General features: G+C 39.4%; 1 protein-coding gene across 12 annotated transcripts in view; it reads right to left on the minus strand.

Moving 5' to 3' along the window:
• Nucleotides 1-22,022, minus strand: part of plecb (plectin b) — a 103,204-nt gene that overhangs the window by 61,700 nt on the left and 19,482 nt on the right. For 2 of the 12 annotated variants that reach the window (XM_025061645.1, XM_025061644.1), the window contains exon 1: nucleotides 18,478-18,747. The exons of 6 other annotated variants lie outside the window; for them this stretch is intronic. In XM_025061645.1, the coding sequence (XP_024917413.1) occupies nucleotides 18,478-18,523 (46 nt within the window). In that variant the 5' untranslated portion in view covers nucleotides 18,524-18,747. Of the gene's footprint in view, nucleotides 1-2; nucleotides 3,545-10,610; nucleotides 10,851-18,477; nucleotides 18,748-22,022 lie in introns of those variants that run through there. 4 more of the 12 variants (XM_025061648.1, XM_025061646.1, XM_025061643.1 and 1 more) reach the window with 2 other exon arrangements.

Below are 22,022 nucleotides of genomic sequence, written 5' to 3' on the forward strand. Positions count from 1 at the left end.
ACCTTTTTTTGGGCTCAGCCAGAACCTGTCTCCCAGTGGATCTCCTATGTCCATGCTGCTCTTACACAACATCCTGTATAAAAAGCCTTAGCAGTTCCAATAAAGCAGGACACCTTCCTTATGCTTTCAGTCACAACCACACAGCTACTTGTTCACTTCACCCTTGTGGGACCCACTGCAGCAGAGGGCAAAAACAGGGGGGAACAGGGAGTGGATGGGTCTATTCTGCACAGGGAGGGTGTTTGTGAGTAAAAAAGAACAAGGGGATCTTTTCATCTGCGGTCCATAAATGCTGAGAAACATCTAAACTATAAATCCAGGAGCCCTGCCAGGCTGGACACATCCTCTCTGCTGCCCTGGATACCAGGCTTCATGTCCCATACATCTGAGAGAGCACACACTTTATTCCTGGCAACGGGGACTTACACACTGAGCGCCTTGTTTGAGAAATCTCACAAATTACTGTCACAGAGATTAAGATGAGGGGTGGACGTGGAGGGAGAATGGAGAGAGGATGAAAACTCGATAAAGACAGAATACAAAAGAGTACAGCCAGTCTCAGAAAAAGCTCCACCACCACGGCGTCCAAAATACACTCCTCATCAACTGAGGTTTTGTCCCCTGCATACTTATTGTGGGGTTTACAGGAAGTAATTAAGTTGACTGTACAGTAGGTCGATGAAAAAGGAATAAATCTTCCTTCTGGAGTGACGTTAAATCAACATTTTCCAGTGTGCAAATACCATGTCAAGATTTGTCTTACTAAAGGTTGGTGGTTATTTTAAGGTTTGATCTTTCCATAAGTTCTGGCTCCTTTCCATACAGTAGAGCCCGAAGGACAAGTCGGAGTCAGAGACTTGGAACAGAAGTTAAGAGACACGCTGTGCTTCAGCTTAATACGTCCAGAGCTGAAGCTGTCGAAACACATTCACGCTAACAAATGTTTTTCCAGTCTCTACTCTCCTCTGATGGGATTACAGAGGAATCCAAACATGGCACAGGTTTATTCATTTATGAGGAAAATAATCACAGGGTTAAAATAGTTCAAGGGAGGACTGTTGACATGAAGCGTGAAATACACAACTAGTATTATAGTAATTACCTAATTATTTTACTGAAGCCTTTATGGGTGTTTCTCTAAAAGTGTGATTTGTGTTTTCCTTTGACTCAACCATGCCAATACAATACTGTAGATCACTGCAGACACAGTAACTACCAATAACCGCTAATGATGACATAAATTTCTTACATAAACTAAAAGACTTAGCACAATTATGATACGGTACATCTTTAATGCTGTAGGCGAGGTACGAAATGACATCCACATGACTTTGTTTGCAGTCTTCAAAGGGAAGTCACATCGTGTTCTTTCAAGCAAGTTTTTCCTGCCTGGGCCACTGTACAGGGGGGCGGAGTTTATTAAACAATGAATTTGACTACAGCACATTTAATAGACCTATTCTTTGACTGACAAAGCCATTCAATATTCTGAGCTATTCAAAGCTGCAGTATTTTTGCAGTATTTTTACAACTACAACTGAAAATAACCTTAGTCATGTAGAAAATAACATGTAATTCCAAATGACTGGCTCCCGCAGTATGTGGGTCAGGAACACATGAAAGTGTTGGTGCTCACAGAGCTGTTCACTGTCACTCACTTTTACTGCTCGAACTCGCTCAGAATATTGTTGAACTACGACAGTATCCCTCTACAGGTTATATACCCTCATTACTCTTTATGGATTCTACTTTCTATCCCGCTCACACCGACCGCTCACTCCACGTCCACTCTGTTGACAAGCTCTGTCCAAACACTAAATTCCGGAATCTTTAGTGTAATAAATTATTATCTGCCAATTATTCTAAATATATAGAGGATGCATTGATTTTAGTTATTTAAAGGGAAAGATCAACAAGAAAGTATGAGGTAACATAGAACACTTACTGTTCTGTATGTGCAATAAATGCAGTGACAACAGAGTCAATGAGTAAATCATTATGATTTTAATCTTGACCAAAACAATCTTGTTTTTTTTTTATATGGTGTTAGGTCGGACTTTATTTCAAGAAAGTTGCTGCAGTGACAAAATAGTTTATGTGATTCACTGTAGGTTTTATTTACACCATAAAAATGCCTGGTACATGATGTGTCTGGTGGTTTCCAGGGAAACAAATCATTTTAAAATATGGAAGTTAATCCTCATAAAATGGAGCCACAGTGAGCAGGGTATAAAATGGCTGTACTCAGTACCAGGTGTGGGAGGTGACGCTCATACACCAGTGTTTGTGCCAAACACATCCTGGTAAATGGATCATGTTGCATTTATGTCAAAAAAAAAGATAAAGAAAAAAACTTAAAATAAAACTCAACGCTGTCATGTTTTGTGAACAGAAGGAAGGAAAAAAAATACAACTGCCTTCTGGATATTTGCACTATGACTCAGCGTCTGCTGGCCTCACATGGGTGTGGTCATCCTGGACTTCGGTTGCATAGCAACACAGCCCACACTTTAGGCAAATACCATGTGCAGTCCACGGTTGAGGTCCCAGAGACGTGGGTCTGCTGATGCCATGGGCAACAGGCTCAAACAACAAACCTGGACCGGGGAACCAGACTCGGGGTTTCCACGAGGTGTGGAATTGAAGTGTAACCTAACGAGGGTGAGTTTTATTTTAAGATCAGCAACGTGGCCTTGGATGACGATAAAAAATAAAGAAAGAAAATCAACACAGGTGCCTTCGTTCACAAAGACACAGGCAAACACACACAGGGAGGAGCAGAGCGGTGATTTATTATCATCCCTCCCATAAAACTCTTCCATCTGGAGAGAATGAATCGACCACATTCTTTCATTCCTCTGAGCAGAAAGGGAGAAAAGAATGATCTGACTTTCACAGGAGATGGACTTGAATTAAACCTGTTTGTTGCTGAATAAGGAAGAGAAAGGCCACAGCATTTCAGACCTGTCAGTCACACTCCAGCCTTAACTTAAAGTCAAACTATTATCTCCATGTCATCAATGAGATACCACAAAAACAGGAAGATACGCTGTGGTATTTGACATGGAGCCTTCATTACAGGGTGACAGCTCATACAGAGGGTTGAAGTGTCTGTTCCAGAGAAACAAACTCTGACTTTACGTCCTCAATTCATTCATTCCTCAGAAAGGCAGGGACAGAACACGGCTGTCGTTTATACAGACGTGGAGGAAGGTTCAGAGTTTCGTCTTTCTGCACAAGTGTGTCGTATTTTACAGCTAACAATTACGCACAGTCTTTCCAGGAAACTTACTTCACATTCTAAAAATGCAATAACAAAAATGAAAACTTTTACTTTTACACCTCACTAGTTGATATTCAATAACCAAAGAGACAAAAAGTTTGGGGAGCTGGAAGGAAAACCTATACTTTGACAAAGACAGAACACCCTAACCATACAGACCAGTAGGGAGACATATGCAGCACTGTTTTATATCTGTCTTAACAGTCAATAGTAATGTTTTACTATCTTTTTTCTTTTTTCTTTTTCTCCCATTTTTCCTTGTCTTTCTACTTCTGTTTTTTTCTCCCATTTTTCCTTGTCTTTCTCTCGCTGTCTTACTTTTCTTGTTAAGCTATGCATTTCATACTTCCATCACTCCATAACTCTTCTTTTCTGATCTTTTTGTTAATTTTGTATGAGCACACTTAACATATTTTGTCACTCCTGTCCTTTTCCAGGAAAAGGAAATTCTTGGCGGCTGCCCTTTGACACAGACTGGTGCAGATCCATTTTCTCTGACTGTAGAAGAGCCAATAGACTAGAAATATGCCAACAGTCTCTCACCAGATGCTGAACTACGCCCCGAAACGTTTGAATCTTGTAAAGAAGAAAGTCTTAGAAATTTCATGTTTTCTTTTTCTTCTAAGTTTTTTTAATGGGTGATTTCAAAGCGCTGTGTACTAAAAAAGGTGCGTGCCTCGGAGCTGGGGTAAATCTTTGTATGTATCCTTCTTCAATTCCATCAAGTTTACCAGAATGTTGTTCATCTAAACAGGCCCAGGTGTAATTTAACTGTGAGTATTAGATTGTACTTCTTTAGATGTATTCTGATGACATTTTTGTTTGGTGGTGCGCAGTGGGATTTTTCAAATGTAAAATATGTGTTATGGCTTTCATTTTTTAAACAACAGCCTGTAAGCTGTTTAAGACACTTTGTCCCTGGTTAAAACAAAAACATGTGACCACTGTTAAAACATGTTCTAGAACCGGGGTCACCAACCTTTTTTAACTGAGAGCTGCAGTGTGTTGCAGTGTGCTTCAAGGGCACTTTGAATATCATTGCAATTGTAACTGATTCAAAAAGCACAGTACAATGTTTGACCCTCTTGTTGACCAGTTTTATTTGTAGACTAAACCCAGCGGGCACCTTAGGTGGTCCATGGGGGCTACCAGGTGCCCCCGGGCACCACGTTGGTGACCCCTGTTCTAGAACATAATGGTTCCCGAAAATAATGGCCTCTTTTGAGTTTTCTGCTGCTGCATCTTGCTCAAATGTGCCCAATATACCAGATAATCTCAATTCCTTTTTGCTTTTCACAGAATGCCACACCCACTACTCACGAGTCTCTACCGCTGGAGGGTAGTATGTTATTTAACTTTACTCAGGGTTGTCTCCACATCCTGTTTTCCACTGTGACACCCTCCACCAAACGTCCAGCTTTGAACAATGGCCAGGCTTCCCTTTTCCAAAGCGTAATAAAAACCAGCGAGCAGGTTCCTGCTCCTGCGCTGAACAATACAGAGGATTGATTCAGGCACTGACTAGAGAAACAGCTTTTCCAGAAGATCGTCTAGGTGAAATCCTAGAGAGATAACAATCAGTTTGCCCTTAAGGACACATGACCGAACAACAGCAGAGAGACGGCAGCTCACAGGTTCTCAGGTTACTGCCCTGACAACTCTCAGAGGTGCTTCAGCCTTTTTTTACAGCCCTCTCTCACAGGGCGCTGCTGCCCCACACCACAGAGGAAAAACTGTAGGAACAGTACACCCCGGTGGTAAAAGTGTAGCTTGCAAGTGTTTCTTTAAAAAACACACACACATCAAGGAAATTATTTATAAAACCACTATCAGATGTCGGCATTGGCCTTTGAAAAGAAACTAAAACCAGACCGGTCACCTTGAACAATAAGCTCTTTCTCTTTGTAAGGCTGCCAATGTGCCTACATGAGCTGCGACCGCGCTTCTGCAGGAGTAATTACGCAGCCACGAGTGATGAAAGATGAACTGCTGTGCACTAATCCCACACGAACACTAGGGCTGACACATATATCTGTGTATCAAATCCCATGACAAACATCACCTCGAAAAGGTTCTGATGCAAGAAAACTATATAAACACACACACTTTCTCACACACACACACACACATACATGCATACATTGCAGGCATTTTTGCCTCATGAGTAAAGTTTTTCAAACTGAAACGTCATTATCTGCCTCTGCACCACTGGTTAATGGCACACCCACAAAGTCATTCCAGCAACACTGGACTCCATTGTTGCGCTCCAGCCACATTCACTGCACACTGATATCTCAGACATTTGAACGCACACTTTAAAGCTCTCTAATCTCTGGAGCGGGCATTGAACTCAGAGCTTTTCCTGGACACACCTTTAGCTGTTCTCCAGGAGAGCCCTGACATGACCCATTGAGCTACTCTGCTAGGCTACACTTAGGTGTTACAGCTCCTGCATGTTTTTTTTTTCTTCTTTCAGAGCTGTTGTAAAACATTCCAGATGGACTTCAGAGGGAAATGATGGACTTGGAAGGTTAGGTCGTGACCCCTCTCCTCACAACTGTCTCCTCCAGGGCAGCATTAAAAACCTGTCTGTGCACTGATGATATATGAGACAACCGAGTATGTCAGTGAGACAGTGTGTGTAAAACTTTAGTGCCTCGAACTGGTTTAAACATTTACAGTGGTCTTATCAGTCCAGCTGTGACTAACGTCCATCGCAACAACTAAAGGTGTTCTTTACACTTATGGCATCACAATAAAAGAAAGACACTGAGCCATGACAGACACCACTGATGTCTTTCAATCAGTCACAGAGGGGAAATCAGTGGGAGTAATGTCATTACTGATGTAATAACGTTGTTACAGTACTTATTGGATCCAGAGCTTCCTCTTTCAAGAAACCTCAGGACAGAAGAACACGAACTCACCTGGAAGACAAAAGCAGACAAAGAAAGAAACTATTAGCATAAATGAATGTTAACTTTAAACATTTTTTTTTTCATATAAGTGACAAATTTAAAAAAAAATACAAGTAATTCAGCTTACATAACGTGATTAACTTTTCAGTGAAATCTTTATCTTGCTCTTACATTCCCTGGATCTTCTTTTTATTAAATGTATTTATTTTGCTGCTTGTAACTAAGGGGAAAAAAAGAGTTCTATTGGTCCAAGAAGACCTCAGCTTATGTCAACAGCTCAAGGTGAAGCTGACCATGTTTGTCCATAAACCAGTTAAGTCAGGTTATTTTGCATATTCACATTTAAGACAACTTTATCCTCACTGTGACCCTTCAAGCAAAGATCAGTGACTCGGGTTATCTGGCAAATGACACCATCTACTGGACAAACTGAGAACTAAAACAAAAAAAACAGGAATTTGTTTTAGCTACACTATAAACATTCTTAGACCATCAATCATACCTCACCCACACCTGAAGTATTTTTCTGTTATATTAATTGCTCGGAAATGTTTGAATGTAATTAGTATAGTCACTGTGAATCTCTTGTAATCTCGTTGTCATTTTTAAAAAGACACCAGCGTCATCCAGCCCTGCCTCAGACATTTACTACCCACACCTCTTTGCTCCAGCAAAGCACAGTCATTGAGCAATGCTGTGGTCATAAATACCAGCTGCCAACATTCAGAGCTCAAGTGTAAAGTAAGCAACACTAACGGCTATACTTACTCATTGAAACGAAAGGTCGTCATTCAACCATCATAGTTATATAGTGGTAGAAATACATTTAAACGTGGGAGAAAAACAGACTCTAAACACGAGGTGATTAACATGTATTGTGAAAATGTATTTGCACAATAAACATATAGTACTTTGCATTGAGTCACACATACATTAGAGGCTTTAAAACATTTGGTTCCACAGCTTTAAACATGCAGGGACACAACAGGCAAATGTTGAAAAAAAGGTCTAGAGGAGACAATGATGCACCAGGTCACAAAGAGACACATTACAGCCATTGTACGAAAATATTCATTATTTACTAATAGTGACATTCCCAGATCTAATGTTGGCCTGATTGATTGAAGTTACAAATAAAAATGTCACATAATAGGAGAGTGACATTATGGGGGTAAACTTTAAGATGAATCAATGATGTAAATACATGAGATGACCATGACTTTATGTAATGTAGATATGTTACATTAATATGCTGCAGTTACATGAATAGCGGATGTGAATCATAATGGAACAGAAAAAACCACAATCTTGTATTATACCACACAAGAGGTTATTAGAGCATTTGTTCTAACATGAAGTCAAACTGTCACTGTGTCTGAATATAATTCATTCATCTGAGTTCACTTCATAATGTTCAGTGTATTTTACATGGTCCAGCTGAAGGCACTCTGAGCACAGCCTGTCCTTGAATAACCTTTCAGTCCACCAGTAAACGAAACAGTGTTCATAGTGTTTTGCTGTTTTGTTCAGCTAAGACACTTCTTCTTGAAATGACAAATACTTTGTTTCAAAAGACAAAATGAATGAATGTCCAGACATTGTTAACATCATTTAACATGTCATAGACATTATGAAATGTTCAGATAAACAGAAACCTTTTTTAAATGGACTTTTGTATTTGGAACATTGTATTAAACAAAAATATTGGCAAAAGAGATCTTGATATTTTGACCACAATTCTTTTCTCCTTTTCCTGTTTGGTCTGAGGTTATGTAAGGCCAACAAATACACTACCAGGCCATGGAGACACTGAGCCTTACTTCTGGTCTCCATTTACTGAGCTACCTCTTCCATAGGACAGTATCCACAGTCGTTTACCATTCAAATCTGCACCATCTGTTCAAAACAAACAATATCTAAGCACTTCTAGAACACTGACAATCAAGTCAACCGTCCATCTCTCTGTAGGAGGTCTCTGAAACAAGCTGGAGCCTGATAGAAGCTCAGTGGGAACAATTCCCTTGAAATCTCAGTATGACGACAACAAAAGGTGAGACACAAATCTCTGCTCCGTGTTTACATGAGAAGAAGTCACTGCTGCACACACGGGCATTAACTGGCCAACTGGGAAGCTGCAAATGAGGATGAAGTAGTTTAATCTTTAGTAGGACCATGTGACAGGGTGGATTTATTCATTTTTAATGGAGCGTTATATGATTGGAGGATAGTGATGACTGCAAATTACAACCATTTATATTTTAATCTTTGTTTTTATTTTAATTGTTCATGAACTACTGCTATTGTGTTGGTAAGTACTGGTAAGTCACGATCTACACAGAGTATTTGGCATCCCTTCTTTGAATGTAAAACAAAACAATTATATGTGTTTTTATTGGTGTTACTGTACATTGTCATCACATCCTCTCATGTCTGAACAGTAAATGTGGGTGTGTAAAAAACAAAAACAAAACAATCATCCAAAAAATATTTATTTTTTGGATTAAATGACCTGGATGACAGAACCTACGCAGACAAAACAATGATGTGTGAATCACCGTCTTATGTTCCGGTGTGCTGTAAAAAGCAATCAGGCCTGTGTTAGTCAGGAAATAAGATCTCACCAGAAATGATGGGGAACAACTATGTAGTGTTTACAAACGTGAACTGGATATAGGATGTTATTAGATTAATAAGTTCAACTTTATAAAACACTGGAGAAAAACATATTATCAGCAACATAGCCACTAGATGTCACTAAAAACACAGTAAAGGCCTTAGAGTCACAGACAGTAAATATTTTTTAAAAAAAAAACAAAAAACAAACTGATTTAGTTCTGGTCAAAGGACACAGGGTAGAGAAGCAGAATAATCCTGGAAATATCCCACTGTCCAAAGTTTAAATTCTCTGTCAAAGTATAATGATATGATTTCAGACTGCTCTATTGTCCCAATTATGAGTTCCCAGTCTTTTTACCAGGGTAAAAAAAAAACACCTACTGTTTAGTACTTGAAATATTCTAATTATATTAGTAAAGCGTGATTTTTGGAAGTCAGAGTTCTCCGTTTTTGGACTACAACAATTTGATTCTGTCCACGTTCACGTACACTGACTAAAACACAAAACAACACGCAGCTGGATGAATGGCCCAGGAGAATGAGCAGCACAGTTTGGACGAGTAAAAAAGACATCTTGTGTTACATATATGGTGTCAGTGTATAAGGTTAAGATCAGCATGTTAAAACATAGAGTAAGGAACCATATGGAGAGCCTTTATATCACAGTAGAGGAAATGCACTGTTTTGTAATTTTACTTTGTCGTACGATGATTATTGTAGTTCTGTAGTCGTTTTAACCTAAATAAAAGACTCCAGACAAGAGGTAGATAACAAATATTGTGGTGGAAGAACAACAAACCTACAGTCCTGCGTATTATGTTGCACTTAATCATTAGAAGCTTTGAAACCAGTGTTCAGTTGTCAGGACAGGACCAGCCAGGACAGGACCAGCCAATGTACAATCTAGACAAGACCATAATCCCAGGGTCAACACAGGTCATACAAGAAAACAAAACGCAGTAAAACAGATAACTGTTTTCCAAGAAGTAGATTTTACTTGTAAGTGTATAACGCTAGCTTTAAAGACAATACCTTTTTTTTTCTTTTTTTTTTTTAAGAATTCTGGATTGTCACACTTGGCACAGTCATTATCTCCGAAACTGAGCCTTCACTGTAGTTAGTTTGACAGCGTTACACCACACTGTGAAGTGTCAGAGCTGTACAAATGCAGCCTGAGGCTACAATAATGTGGCTGCTTTAGCTGCTGCTAATTCTAACACACACACTTTTTATATATTCAGCAAAGAAGGGACAATTTATTCAACGCTGCGTCTGCAATGTCTGCAGTAAAATAAACTCAAAGTTATGTAGACACTTTTCACCACATACTGTTTTTAAAGAGTTTTAAGCATTTTTACCGCACAAGGTAAAAGCATCACGTGCTTTAACTTCCTGTATTATTAGAAAATCTAACAGTGTCCTGAACACATTGCTTAAAATTGCAGTCTGCAAAGACCAATATGGAAAAAGAAATGATTTAGGTTTAGAAACGAGAAGAACTGAACATGTAAACCCAGCCATAACCCTTCACAGTACAAACCAAAGTCACTGTACATTTGAATAGGTTTTCAGTTTCAGGGAATGAGATCTACTAGGATCCTTAATCCTTACAGGCTGCTGCAGAATTCCAACAGACACCTGCTGGTGTGTTTGCTAATGTGTAGAGTTTGACCCCTGTGCAGCCCCACCCTCAACATTGTAGTCTCCCTCTGCTCTCTACCTGTATCACTTTACACTGGCGGGGCTACCTACATGCTTTCTCTCCCCCACTTATGCACGCCACAGCGTCCTACCTTTGCTTGAAGAGATAGACTCCATGCTGAAAGTTTGCAGCAGAGACTAGAGACTGTCCACGGAGAATCACCAACTTTCTCTCTCTCTCTCTCACACACACACACACTCTCCCTCTCTTTCTTTCTCCTTTAGATCCCAATGTGTCTGATTGAATCTTTGGCTTTCTTTTGCTATCTCGCTTCTTCCTCTGCTCTCCCTTTAAAACACGTCACAGTGTAGATCGAATGAATGGGATAACCCCCCCCTCGCTCCCACACAGCCACCCTTCTCAGGTCGGAGCCGCCCTCTTCTGTTATTCTGTGTTATGCGTGTGCATGCTTCCAAACTTGTGTCTTTGTGTTAAAATGTTTTGCAAAACAAAAAAACAAAACAGAGCAGCAACTAATGCAATTTTTTTTCTTCAAAAACTCAGTGAAATGGAACAAAATGAATTTTCCCTGCAGTGGAAAAAAAAAACCTGGGCTACTGTACAGCACAGTCCAACACAGACAGCAGTCATTTGTGAAGAAAGGAGACCACAGAGTCACAAAGAGGCTGCAGCATTTAAATGGACTGGATCACAGCCACACAGTTTGGACAGAATGAGTCTTTGTGCTGATATTTCTTGGGATATGGGGCGGGTGTGTGTGAGTTGTGTAATAAAGCTGTAAAGACTGGGTGTGTATCTGTGCAGTCGTCAAAGTTCCGTGTGTACTGCAAGAACTGCATACAGTATATGCAAAACCTCCAACTGTGCTGGAACCTTTTGTCAACAAAGATTCAAACATAAGGGTGAAGGTTTATAAAACTCAAAACTTTAGCTGAATCTCATCCTTTCAGAATATTTCATAGTCCAGTCTTTACGTTTGACTTGCGCGCTACACAGACAGGGCTAATCATTAACAGTTTACCCAACACATTGACCAAAGCGCAGATATTGAGTGAACCCGAATGGAACGAGTGCTGTGGATAAGGCCAAAACAAACAGTGTTTAAAAAAATGTGTTGTTCTACCTTTTGGACTCCTCTAAGTGTGAAGAACGGATCCTGATCCTCAGGTGTAATGCAACACAATATCCCAGCACAGCCACAGGATTCAAGCAAAGGTCATTATCCTTCTTGCATCCAGTGACTTGTATCTGCACATCACCATGTCCTCCAGCCACAGTGCTGACATGTTTCACAGAGTATTCATCACCAGGTCACACTAAAATATTTGTTTGGAATCGATTAAACGGAAACATTATACAGGGTATGTTGGAATTAAAAACTCTTCAAACCTGACACTTCAGCCTTTTAACTTTTCCGCAGTTATTTCACTCTAAATGCACAGTTTGCTGTAGCAGCTTGTGTGCTTGAAGCGAGTTTATGGTTTACAGTAATTGTATTGTTTTTATTTTTAGTAATGGATAAGGGCCTTACCGCATCCAGCAGATGGCGCCCAGATGGTGCCTGCCAATGCCAAGAGCTGGTTCTGACCAACCCATTCCCATATTATTCAAATATGCAGTGCTATATCTATAGCATATTTTCATATAAGATAAACTGTAATGTGAAGGGCACTTCAGGTTCTAAATAGCCCTATTAGGTATTTCCCTTAATGTATTCCCAGCAATCCTGCTGGTCACTGATTAACTTTGTTCCCCCTTCCCCGTTTCTTAACAGTTTAACCTTTGTCTTCTACTTTATCAAAGTAGTGAGTCTTTTTGCTGATATTTGTGAGATATTTGTCATTAATACACATAACATCCATTCCAATTTATCACAGATTTTATATTTTTATTCTTTAGTTTTAAGCTAAGATATAAGCACTAGAATGATGTTTGAACCACCAGAAACAGTATATGTGCAGAGCACAATGTGAAAAAATAACAAAATGACTGAACCTTTTTTTGATTACATATCTTTGTGATCATAATAAAAAAAAAAATCAAAATTATATTATTAAATATAACACATTTGTTCTTGCCAGAAGACTAAACTATCAAGGTACCTAGCACCAAACCTTGTGGAACACCCACTAAACAAATTAAGTGGTTGCATCCATGACAGTGGATGAATGTCAGATTGGAAAACAAATTGGTATGCTAATAAAATGATCATGGTTATGTACTTGAAGTCTGCACTACATATTTTACACAGTGTAATACATCAGTAAATATTCTATATTGCTTTCACATTGAGAGTTGCAGAGAATTCTTTAGTTCTTTTTGTAAAATGTTCTTTTGGGTCAATTATCTGACACTACTTATTTACTATCTTTTTTTAAAACCCGATGGAGCTATTCATGACCCAAAACCACAAGGTGACATTCAGATTTTAACCTTTTCACCACTGTGTCATTAAAAGGGAGTGACCTAAGAAAAGGTTTTCCTTCTGTGTAATGACAGTTTCCATCTGGAAGACACTAAGTGAAGTCACAGCTGCAGAAAGAACCAGGCTAACTCTCAATAATAACACAAGGTCTTTCCCCTGGGCCTTCCCTTCACCCAAAATAGTTCAACAACAGAGAGTAGAAACTACCCATGATGCATTTCCCGCTGAGGATGTAAGGATAATTATATCACAGGAATGTCCTAAATTTTGAATAAACTGCTTGAGGCCATGTGGACAGGGGTGTGGGACCAAATGCGGACGGATAGTTGTGCCCAGCCACCGAGTGACAAAAGTAAGGTTTTTGAACCAATGTAGAAATGTGCATTAGGTCAGAGATGCCAAATCTGGACTCAATGTGATAAACCACAGCAGCAACAAGACGGACACGAAAAAACTCGACTGATAAACAGCCGAGGAATTTGATACGACTCCTACGTGTGGAAAGGCCATTCAACAAGTCAACAATAACAAGTCCCTGTCTCAGACCACACATTTATACCATGGCGCTCCCAATCACTGTTTCAATTTCTAATAACACAACATCACAAAGGGGAAATCACGGGAAAATCACGGGAAAAAAAAATTGTTGATGGAGCTTGAGGAACATAAAACAAAAAATATATGAATGGTGGTGTGACCCATAAGGGTGTTTTGCGGATCACCATAAAACATTTTAACATTGTGAAACACTTTCAAATAACTCATATATACTAGTACTGTCATATTTTGCAACTGTTTCAACTGGACCTCTCTTGATTACATGTAATTCTGTAAAAAAAAAAACAAGTCTGAGGCACTGTGAGTCATTTGTTTATCCTAATGTTCTTTGATGAGGTTCAGCTCCCGGGTTACTATCAGTGAGTCAACCATCATCATTTCCAGTTACTGTATTTGTGCAGTACCAGCCTGTGGGAAAATGTAGCACAGGTTTAATTTTCCCATGCATGCTTACACACTGGAGTAAATGACATACTTGACTGGTGTAAAGACATACTTACACACTGGTCTGAGAGGCCCACGGCCCATCATAAATCTCAGCCCAGAGTCTATTCAGTGCAGACCTTTGTCAAACCCATCTACTGTTTCCCATTTCACCCCCATTCTCTGGTGTATTGCCCCCATTCTCACCTTACTCTTCTGAGCGTTGGACCAAGAGTTTGATTTTTTTGGCCTGTTCTGGCAGCTGGCAGCCTCTGATCAGGGTTCCATTATGTTCATTTTATCCAAGCTACAACCAACAGACATATTCTTCCTTGAAACTGGCTTCCTTCCTGGCATTGTGCTTCACGTTTCTGGAGTTGCTTCACACATGAATCCAATGAAGCTGCTTATACAAGGAAAGACAACGGGCCAAACAACAGTATAAGGACCACCGAGCTGAGCAGACTAAAACAAACAAAAATATACAGAAATTTAATATACGTCCAGAGAAATCTTATTTCCTGGATCTCTTTGGGTTTTAAAGAGACAATATCTAGAAGATGTTGCGTAATAAAAACTCAAGAACAAGGAATGGCAACAAAAACTGAGTAATGAATGGAAAAGTTACACTGTGATGTGAGAAAGTCCATTAACATGTTTCAAAAGGCCAAATGAATTGAACACCCAGCACTAATGGACACAGAACTGTGAAGTGACAAACTTAAGGGCAAACACACGCTGAGCCTGCACTTCTTCTCACTCTGCTGTAAAATGAGTGATGCATTCATCATTATCCCAAACGGCGGCGCCTCCTGATGTCTCGTAGCGTACACAGGCCTCAATCTGTCCTGAATGCCAACAGTGTTTCCCTGTAATCAGCTAAGTGAAGATAATGGGACGACCGACTGTGTCACTGGCGCTGCTCATCGCTCACATGAATGCACCATGACGGCAGCACAGTGTCACTTCAAAGACTTCTCACGTCACGCAATCCAGAAGACTTCACAACACCACTACAAAGATGAGGAAATACAACCGTGCACTCAAAACACCTGGGTTGGTAAAAGTATTACTATGGCTTTTCTATAGATGGTGAGAGAGAAAAAATAATAATTCAGCATAAAGGAGAAGATATATATATATATATTCTACATATTTTTCACCCAGTCAATATTACAGGATACTAAAAAGGATACTAAAATACTTGAGAGCAATTCTGCACTAATGTCAGTTTAGAAAAAACAAATATGTCAAGTGTAAACGACTTTCACCCATTATAGATCAACCTGGAAGCCCCCCGGGGTCTCGGCCTCTGTTTAACTCCCATCACTCCCTACATGTCAAATGGTCCAGTGTGTCACCTCTGCCACTGATTCCCCCGTCAGGAAACTGTAGCGTACGGAAAAAGGAAAGTGATTGTACTTTAAGTCGGAAATGGAGGCAGGATGAGGAGCAGAGTTCCTGTGACTGTGATTGTCAGAGTCAAGTCCCCCAATACCTGTAAACAGGACAGGGAATTCCCTGTAACCTTGGGCAGCAGGGATGTGGAATGGTGTGTATGAATGATGGAGAAGGAGGAGGGGTTGTTTTAGTTATTGCTCTAACAGAAAAACAGCTTCAATATTTGGTAACAGTTTTATATCATCTAAAATTACTTTTTATTTCCCTCAGATGCATTCAGGACTTAATTATAATCCCAGCTGTTTCCCGCATGGTAGTAAAAGTTGTTTCATTCAGACAATGGAGAGGAAACCGCACAGACACGCATACGCACACACACACACACATACCCTGTTCTTCACAGTTTCAGTGTGTATTCATGTATCATTTTTTCATGTTTATTACAAATATGACTACTAATGTGAACTGCAGTTTTCAGGAGATTATCAGTGAAAACAGGAGAAAATTAAAATGTCCTCTATTTTACTGAAGCTGCAGATTTCCACAATGACAGAGACAGAAATGCATTAATCATAATAGTGAGCAGCAACATGGAGTATTACTACATCACACCTGTACTACTGTGCCACACCACTTTACGACATGTGATAAATGAGTCTGACATAGTGAAGTTGCTGGTAATCATTTTCTGCATTTTTGCACTGTGCTGCGATTCAAAAGTTTTCTCTTCGTGTAACTGTGTGAAGAGTCGTTTGTCAGAGCAGAGTCAGACGATGACATCACTGTTGATGCATCCGGATGATTCCTGTCTGGCAAGGAGTTTATCACTGTAAAAATCAATACTGCACTACACCTTCACTCCATACACTGACATTAGCTTGACAGAGCGTAGCATGAAGCTAACATTTCCTCACTTATCTTGAACTTCTAGTTATTTGATTTTCCAAGTCTGACTTTAAGAAATGTTGGTACAGATTCATTTGTCTATTTGTCTAAAACATGTTTGTAAAATCATAAAACATATACATTAAATGTTTTCACTTATACATTGTCTATTATTACTATTTAATTACAGTTTCCTTGCATTCTCTTCTGTTCAAAACAAAGAGTCTGATTACTAATCTATTGTAGTCGTTATCAGTACCAAACATCCCTTCGTGATCCCTCTTTGTATTTTCGCTTGCTAAATTAAGGCTTGAGAAAGTTCCAAATCCCAGACTCAGAGAATAAAACTTTTCATGGTGTTAGAAGCTCAATAAGCGAGAGGGATTTAAAGTTATTTGTACTTAAATGTTATATTTATTATTTGTCCACAGTGACAGAGGGAGGTGGGTCCCTGGGTAAAACCCTTCTTAAGGTGGTATTGTGGTTTTCTGCTGCCCAACAGGCTAAAGCTTTATGGTAAACTCTTCGATTGTCAACAAGGTTCAGAACTAATTACCGTAAAGCCGTTAATAAGGTGTGTATGGTTCTACTATACTGTAAACATAGAACATGACTAGACCAGTTCTGCCATTTCATATGTTATCCTTGTATACAGTGCATGCACATACAGTACTGTTTGTCCTGAAGGGTGATATTATAGTATAATAAGTTATAGCAGTAAGGACTGTGGGCCTTTGTATACTTCAATAAAATAAATTAACCAGATTTGAGGAAATAACATAATTTCTATAGCAGCATTGTTTATACGACATGGACTAGCAGCTAAAACAAACATAACCAGATTTTAGACACAGATTGAAGAAAATGTATATGATTTAATACCAATATTTCATGTAATCTGATCCAGTCCTACGTAACCAAGTGTCCATTACATGAGCAGTTATTTATGACCTAAAGGTGCAACGCTAAATAAAGTGGCTTTTTTTGGGAATCCCTTCATCTACAGACCCTTGTATCTAACACTGTAGTGAGTTCAATGACATCTGTTGGAGTAGGTGTATTGTATTTGTACAGGTTACAGTGCAATATTTTTCTGCTCATGTGCAATTACTGTGAAATGGTCAAGTAAGTATCTTCCCATGTTTATCCAACTTCATTTTTTAACTAGCCCTTGTTTGGTCACTTGAATTTTTTTATTGTTTGCCTCTGTCCCTGTGTTGCTGCAACCCAGCAATTTCCCCAGTGTGGGAGCAATAAAATTGGCTTAAATCTAATTCAATCTTTACACAAATCAACTCCTTTCACCAAGTTGTGACATTTTAAGATAAGTGTGGGTTTACGATGATTTATGACAATAACAGAAAAGTTAAGGTTGTTTTGTTTCTGGTTCTTGCATTGTTCTGGTGCAGAAACAAGAAACCAAACTATCACAACCAGAAACATAGCAATTTGTGCTATGTTTCTGGTTGCGATAGTTTGGTTTGTTGATAGTTTGTGCTACTAGGTGTCAATGTTAGTGCCCTCCCTGCATCACTCTAACTTCCCGCCAAGTTGATATCGTGGTTTCAGGGACAGGGTGTATCAACTCTTTCATGTCTGTGGTCATCAACCTCCTCCTGCTGGTGTAACAGGTCCAAGGGCCAATGGTAGTTTAAAGCCACCCACAGCTGACAGCATGACAAGAGAAACTAGAGCACATGTGCAGAACTTGTTTTCAAATGTCAAACCTGATGGGTCACATGCTGAGCAGACAGAACTATGCAAACATGCAGGGAAATCCCTCTTGTCTTAAACACGTTTCTACACAGTTATAGATAAGTAAAGTGCTGCTGATCAGGCATTGAATGGTGTTTCACAAATGACTCAGTCCAGAGTGAGATAATGTTGACCTTTTGCATGGTGGCTTTGCATAGCAAATGGGAGGTCAGGTCAGACATCATTGAGATAACACGCTTTTCAGTTCCACTCAATGTTTCTGTTCGCAGGAGAAGGAATTCAACAATGACATTGAAAAGAGAAAAAATGTCCGACCTCTCACTCTAACTGCTCTAATTATTTCAACTTTTCAACATGTTTTACAATATTTGGTGATCAGAAATCTGTAGTTTCTATACTTGAGGATGTTGTGAGCTTCCGCTGCTCCTCAAACAATGCCCGGGTCGGACACCCCTGCCTGTCTGTCTTCCTGCTCAGACACAATAGAGTCCCGTAAATGTAAAAATTCTCTACTGTGAATTCTGCCTTAGACACAAAGTCAGACATTTGTGATTGTGTAAATAAAGAAAAAATCAGGTGTAAAAAATACCTTTCAGTGATGTTATCTCATTCTGGATCGACCTGGAGCTGTCCATTACGAATGACGGCCTTCTTCAGAAGAACGATGAATGTCAGTGTTAATTACCGTTAAATACTCTTCACCTTCTGATGCTGAGTCAACGCCTGAGTCCACTCTGTTTTGACCAAATCTCTTTGTCTTTTTCTGTCTGTGACATTGAAGACGTGTAAACGAGGACGCAGCACTGTTTTGGTTCCTGTCATACACCATGTGCACACAGACAAACACACACACTCTCTCATTGTCATTTATTTACACAGGATACACAGACAGAAGCTCCTCCCTTTTCTCCTCCTCTTTTCCTCCACCTCCTCACAAGCACGCCACTGCCTTCCCAGTGTGAGGCTACACCTTAACCTGAGACGACTGCCTTCACTTTGCCACAGAACAGAGGACCAGGACACCAGAGTGGATTAGCTATCAATCACTCTACACTATGAGCAGGAGGAGAGATAAGCAGCTCCACTGTAATGTTCTGTGATGGATGTGTTTGTGCAGCGACACCACACCCTGCTGTTGTTCCCAGGATCATATTGTTCTCACACACTGACCACAAAAAATATATTTCAAATTTTAACAAGCTTGAAGCTAATATTTAATGTTGGGCTAATACTCTGACATTTCAACACATTCTGAAGGTGCAATGTATAGGATTTAGCACCCCCTGCTGGCAGAGTTAAAGGTTGTTGGTAACTATCCATCATCATAACATGTTGTTTGTAAATTAAATATCCAGTGATATTATTGAATCATATAATGATATAATATATAATTCATGATTAATAAATGTGTATTATACAGTTTGATGAGACTTGTGACACAGTGCTACAGTCTGCACTTTGCTCGAGTCCTAGTTTAACATTTGTCCTGAATCTGACATTGGGAATGTCTTGGGAATGACTTTGTTCCTCTGGTGTCAATTTCATATTTAACGAAGATGTAAAACAAACAATCACAGATCTGCAGCTGCTCAAACAATTGCATGAGACACGCTGCAATGTCCAAGACCAGCTCCTCAGCTGTTTCATGTTATTTATTGTTATAAAGGGTGAGTCCTTCAGAGATATGAGCTTTTCATACCTTCAAAGCAGTGATATAGGAGTAGGTCTGTCTTTTAAGTGGATCCACAGTACAGTGTTGGCTTCAAGTTCACCGAGACAATCAAGTGGATTCCATTCTTTCGTAAATCTTCTGCTGCTTTATTCTTTATAGTCAACTCCAGCAGCCATTGGGCAAGAACAGTCCTGAAAGTCGGCCTAGTCAACTGGGGATCTTCCAGCTGTAGGTCAATAGGTCAACCAATCTTCAACAGTGAAGCACGAGGGAAATATAGTGATGAAAAAATTAATCAAACCCTTTCAAATTTTATTTTAATTTTTTTAATTTTTTTTGACTTCCTGTACAGTGAGTGAATAAAAAGAACATGGATCCTGACAACCCTGGTTTTACATTATGAAGTCCAAATGTAAACATCCTCAGATGGACTGCTTTATCTTGCTTTTTTCAGCACCTTTCCCTGTAAGATATTATAGTTCAGGTAAAAAACATTCTAGTTGTACTCTCTGATCCCTCGTTGTCATGCCAGCTTTCAGCTTGATTCCCTGCAACTCATCTGCTCATTTCAGACTGGCAGTCCTGATGCAAAATTCCAGACAAAACATTCCTTCTGTCTGAGGTCACTCAGCCTCTCAAATCTCCTGTCCAATGTACCAGCTTAGAGGAAAGAGCAGTCAGTCAGCAGAACATACGGTCTGTGATTAAACTGTGAAGCCATCACAAGGACCACTGCAGATCAAAGCATTCAACTCGGGTTTCCTGTATGTTGAGAAATACTTAATGAAAGTAGTGGGATTGTTCTTTTCTACGTAGGAGTCTGGTCCACAACCAGACCACAACAACCGGTCCACAACAAACCCCAGGAAACATGGGTTGGGTTAGGTCAAAGTTAACGCCAAATTAAGTAAAATCTCTCTGATTTCCATAGCACTTGCGTCAATGGAACATAGGCAGGGTTCAGTTTTTGCAGAAGGCATAGGTACAATTCCAGCTATACTTAACTCCCAGCCTGCAACATGAAGGACACCTAATACTGATATTATACTAAAATAGTGCAAAATCAAACTGTACTTTTTTTATATACATCCATAATAAACAGGCAGAAATGCAAAAATTCGATGCAAACTTCTCATCGACGAGGTTGTGTGAAAAACAGAGGAATTCAACATTCTTTATTTATAATAGTGGGTAAACATAACAGATTTGTAGTAGAAAATTGACTAAAACTCCCTGAAATATTTCACCAAACTATGTCATTCACTCATCGACAACCACACGATGAATTTACTATAAACACATTACTTTTCTTTTTCTATTAATCATCTTTCATTTCAGAGCCCACACTGTCAAGGTTTACTGACTCTCCTGAGGTGGGTGCAGTATCATCCCAGGGTGAATACTGTCAGTGTGGATTTATTTTCTTGTCATTTTCACAATCCAATATGCAGTCTCCATAAAAAGCCAAGAAAAACAATGCAGAGGAGAAGATTCTTCCCATCGACAGGCAGACATCGAGCAGCTGTCTAGACCTCCCCTGATGACATCCCTGCCTTTTTAATATATGCAGGACCAGTGAGGAATTTTGGGCATTAAGACAGAGGGGAATCAAATGACCTTAGCAGACTTCCTCCTTCATGCTCCACACTTAAGGACACAAACCCACATCCCTTGGGAGCCTTAAAGTTGTGTGTGGAGTCACTCCTTATAAAGCCTCTTGTTTTGAGTTCTGAATGAATTACAACAGGAGGCCGACACTGTAGTCACACCCTCTGTTCAGAGTTAAGACAGGACCACAAAAATAATAGTAATCTGCAGAAAATATGGACAAGCTGGGTGTTCAAATGACTCAGTGGTTTGACTTCAGTGCATTTCAATCAAGACCATTACCAGAAGGAGCCCCTTATTTCAGTTTTAATCTGACTAAGAATCCAGCTACAGGGAAACAAGCTGTCTGATTTAAAAAGAAAAAACTTTGGCCTTTTGTTCTTGCACTTGGTCTGCAGGAAATTACTTGTTTGTTGGTTGTCTTTATTACATTTTTTTAACCAATTTACTGTTGTTTTGCTAAGGCTGCTCTAATTGTTGTATTTGTTGTTGTTGGACAGTAATGAGACAAGATGTCCTTTTAATTCTCCCACTGCAGTAGTACAGGGAGACAAAACACGGAAATGTGTTGAATAAACATTTTTAAACAAAATTTGAATTTGAATAATTCAGTGGACACTTCTGATTCATTTTAATTAAAGCCAGAGTAGGTAAGATTTTTTTAAAAATATTTTATTTTAGTTGGGACACTATTTGCAGTTACTGTATTATACTTTTTACTATAAGAAAATATAACCAGTAGATGGCAGTAATGAAACCCAGAATCCAGAAGCAGTCATTTAAACACAAAATAGATAAAGCTGGAGAGGTGGAAGGGGTGCAATTTTAAAGTCAAATCTTTAAGTGAGTATGTT

The sequence above is a fragment of the Cynoglossus semilaevis genome, chromosome 13 (genome assembly GCF_000523025.1).
Source record: "Cynoglossus semilaevis isolate Cse_v1.0 chromosome 13, Cse_v1.0, whole genome shotgun sequence".
Taxonomy (NCBI): Eukaryota; Metazoa; Chordata; class Actinopteri; order Pleuronectiformes; family Cynoglossidae; genus Cynoglossus; species Cynoglossus semilaevis.